The 4028-nt window shown below is 30.7% G+C and overlaps 1 protein-coding gene across 1 annotated transcript; it reads right to left on the bottom strand.

Annotated features, from left to right (window-relative positions):
- Nucleotides 1–728: 728 nt before the first annotated feature.
- On the bottom strand, nucleotides 729–1055 carry LOC132624366 (putative late blight resistance protein homolog R1A-3). The gene has a single exon (XM_060339159.1). It carries the CDS (start codon nucleotides 1053–1055, stop codon nucleotides 729–731), a length of 327 nt encoding a protein of 108 aa, XP_060195142.1.
- Between the last annotated feature and the right edge of the window lie 2973 nt (nucleotides 1056–4028).

Raw genomic sequence — 4028 nt, 5'->3', positions numbered from 1 at the left:
TTTTTGGAATATAATATTTTTTTTCCTTTTTAAATAGTAAGTCCAATTAAATCAACTTTATTTCACACAAATCACTGAAGAGTAAAATCATGCCCTATTTATGGAATAATTTATTTTTTTTTAAATTATGGGATTCAATTTAAACCTTCCCATAAATCACGCATAACAGTTGTTCTTCCATAAAAGCTTACGAATCTCTCTCAACTTTTATCACTGAAAAATATACATTGAAATATAATGAAATATGGTTAATTGTTTAAGAAATATAAAGTTATAGTATGCACATATACAATGGAATACAATGAAATATATCAGAAACTGTTTCATAAATTAGATATACAAAATGCAGAAATACATTGAAATACAGTGAAATACAAAAGTTGTGAAAACAAAGTGTAGTAAAAATCAACTCTATATTTGGATAATTCACTATATTTACACCAAAAAAAGATAAATACATTGAAATACAGCGAAATAATATACTGAAAATTAAATATATTGTTTGTTAATACACAGAAATACACTGAAATATATTGAAACATTTTATCAAACACTTGGTGGGCATGAAGCTCCACAACTCAGCATGAAGCTCCACAACTCTCATCAATGGTGTTCTCACGGAAAAGAAGCGAGTCATCTCAGATTGCTACAAAAAAGACGTTATCCGAAGATAAAGACTTTCAATTGGACTAGTTAGAGGGGTGGGATGACTTGAGTGGATATAAATTCTAATAGCTCATATCTACTATGTCCATCAACTGTTTTGAACTCAAATTTACCTCAAACTTTTCCCAACAATCTCTAGATCTTTCTATCTTTGATAGAAGTCCAGCAACTAGAACAACAAAAAGAGGAAGGCCTTGACACTTTTCTGCAATTATGTATCCAATTTCAATTAGTTCTTCCAAAGGAAAACCTTCTTTTGGGAATATCTTCAACCGGAGCAATTCCCAACATTCTTCTTTTTGAGAGGAATCGAAGGAGTTGAGCGCCATCGCGATTAACTTGTGAAGCCACGTCTTGGAGTCTGCTTGTGAAGAGAATTCTACTTCCATAATCTCTGTGTGCGCCAATAGAGAGAGAAAGAGGGGTGAGGGAGAAAATCAATTTAAAAGACTAGGAGATGGAATGGAGAGAGAAAGAGGGGTGAGCGAGAAAATAGATTTGATAGGTGAGAGAAAAATATTTGAAAAAAAAAAAAGATTATGGGTAAGTAGGAGAGAGGTACTTATTTTTAGGGAAATACACTGCAGTTACAAAAACAAGTTATAGATGGTAATTTGATAAATAATTAAGCTACCAAATATAATTTTTTTAAAAAGGTAGTTATTACTAATAAATAAGTCTTAGAGGTAGTTATGGGCTGTAAAAATTCCTTATTTGTATTAGTATATCTATATGAAAGTCATTTTTTTAGGCGGCTTAGCTTTAATCCCAACGCGAAGAAATTGCACGGTTTTCCCTTCAAATGAGCTGCTCTTTAATTTTTGTCCTTTAAAGTCGATCTTATGTTTGGTAAGGCATCAGTTTTTTAAGAGCGCGGAACATAACTTATGGGTATTATGTTGCGAAAATATAAACTTATGCCACGCAAAAAAAATATTCTTCTTGAGGGGAAAATGTTAAAGATCAGCACAAAATAGGGACAAAAGTGCAAATGAACACCCCCCCCCCCCCCCCCAACCGCTCCTTTAAGACAATCCTTATAGAGCTGAAGCCCACTTCAGACAATCCCTTCTTTATGGGCAGTTCACAGTAATGCCTTATTTTGGGGTGGTATTTAATTTTTATCTATCAAAATGAAAGTATTTAACTTTTGCCCCTCGTCTAAAATTTTAATGTTTCGGATTTGAACCCTGCTCAGGCGAAAATTTAAAAAAAATCGCTAGGCAGAGGTTGCCAACAAACTCTGGCCCATCGGGTATAGTTTGCCTGCAAAACTCTGTCTTAAGGTAGAATTCTGCTTGCAAATCCAAGTTCTACCTGGCGATTTTTTTTTAAAATTTTTGACTGAGCGGGGTTTCGAATCCGAATACCTAAGAGTTTTATGCGAAGGCAAAAAATTAAAGACCAACAATTTGAGGGTCAAAAATTAAATACCAGTGCATTTGAAGGCACTCCGCACAAAAAAAAATAAATGTTTCTTTATTATACATGCCATGCTGAAAAAGCCCAAGACTCGAGTGGGATCCATTGCTCTAGTACTGGGTTTCAGTATTAAAAGAGAATCCCGAACCTAAATGACTTCAAAAAAACCAAATAGACCAAAGTATTGGACAAAAAAAAAGTGTCACGATAGTACCTTTAAAGCAGTTTTTTTTTTTTTTTTTGCGTTATGTATCAATTGACGGCTCACTCAGTTGCCGTTAGCTACCTTTTTTTATAAAAAGTAAGTAACGCATAAGAGTATTAAGTTATGAAAAAAGGAATTTCCAACAAAAATTGCGAATGTGTTGGATCAAATTTGATATGACGAATTCTTAAGTCTCTGTCAATTTCATTGAGGGCCCATTTAAAGATTGAGGAGCCAATTGGTCATGAATAAAATATGAGTATTATTATAAATAAGTACTTTCTTTGTTTTAAAATATTCGACTGGTTTTGATTTGACATAAAGTTTAAGAAAGTAAAAAAAAAATTAAATTTTATAATCTTAAATTAAAGATGTGTAGAATGTACCAAAATGCTTTTTAATTTTATAATCTTAGACATACCATGTGGAATATTGAAACTAAAGAGTTGCCAAAAAAGGAAAAAGACGTTCATTTTGAAATCCACTAAAAAAAAGTAAGACAAATATTTTGAAATGAAGGGAGTATGTATTTATCAAATTAATATTTTTAAGTCTCAATCAAATCATGTGCAAACACCTGCTAACTTAATTACATGAATTAATTAGACAACAAAAGTTTTAATTACTAGTGTATTTAATTGGTTGTAGCAAAGTACCTTCAGTCATTCTATAGAAAAAATTGTTAATCTATGTAATAAATTTACCTATAGAGAAATAAATGTTATTATGCGAGATGAAAAAAGTGAAAAATACTACTCCAGTTGAGTAGATAAGTTAATAACGTTCTATAATGAAATGAGCAGAATAAGAGCCCGTTTGGATTGACTTATAAGTTGCTTATAAGCTGTTTAAAATTTTTTTTAATGTTTGGCTGGCCAGCTTAAAGCCATTTTGTACTTAAAATAAGCTCAAAAAAATAATTGGGCCAATTTGACTTAGCTTATCTAAAGTAGCTTATAAGCTGAAAACAGCTTATAAGCCAAAAAAAATAAGTTAGACTACCCAGCTTATTTTTTTTAGCTTATAAGTTGTAAACAACTTATAGACATAAGCACATCTAAACAGGCTCTAAGAAACTTTAATTTTAATATTAGAAAAAACTCTGATATCTATTTGCTTAAGTGAGAATAACATATGGATACCAAAATCTTTTGGTTTGCATCAGAGAGGAAGAGGAGCAACAGCGACAATTTAGGGCAAAATGGGAGAGAGACGGCTACTTTCCTAAGTTGGGAAAGGTAGTCCGTTCTTGTCTCCTTTATTTCTTTTTTCTTTTTTCTTTTTTCTATTTCTTTTCCTTTGTTTTTTGTTTTTTTGGACTGGACCTGTTTTTTGGGCCAGATTTTGTGAATAATCATTTTTAATAAAAAGCCCGTTGGGCAAAATTTACTTAAAAAAAAATTAAGTGAGAATAACAAAGAGGGATAGCTTTATAAGCATATTTAATGCAGGTAATGCAAAAAATAATTTAGGAATTTTATTAAAAAAATTCCTAAAAGGTTTTCTATTTATGTTTAAATTAATTTTTAAATTATAATTTAGAAAATATTTCACTAATGAAAATAATAACAAAAAGACATGTTGTTAATATAAATAACAGAATGAAAATTGTCCAAGAGTTTTAAGGTCCCTTTCAAGTGTCAACATACAATTTTTCAATAATCACAATATTTAGCATCGTTTGTATTTTTACTTCTTTAAAATCATGATATATATTTCTTAATTTATGTAACAA

Source organism: Lycium barbarum, chromosome 12 (genome assembly GCF_019175385.1).
Source record: "Lycium barbarum isolate Lr01 chromosome 12, ASM1917538v2, whole genome shotgun sequence".
Lineage (NCBI taxonomy): Eukaryota > Viridiplantae > Streptophyta > Magnoliopsida > Solanales > Solanaceae > Lycium > Lycium barbarum.
Note: the sequence above shows the minus strand (reverse complement) of the source record. Positions and strands in the feature narration are given on the sequence as shown.

Coding starts and splice junctions, on each gene's coding strand:
- LOC132624366 (XM_060339159.1), bottom strand. CDS start 1,055: ATGGAAGTAGAATTCTCTTCACAAGCAGACTCCAAGACGTGGCTTCAC.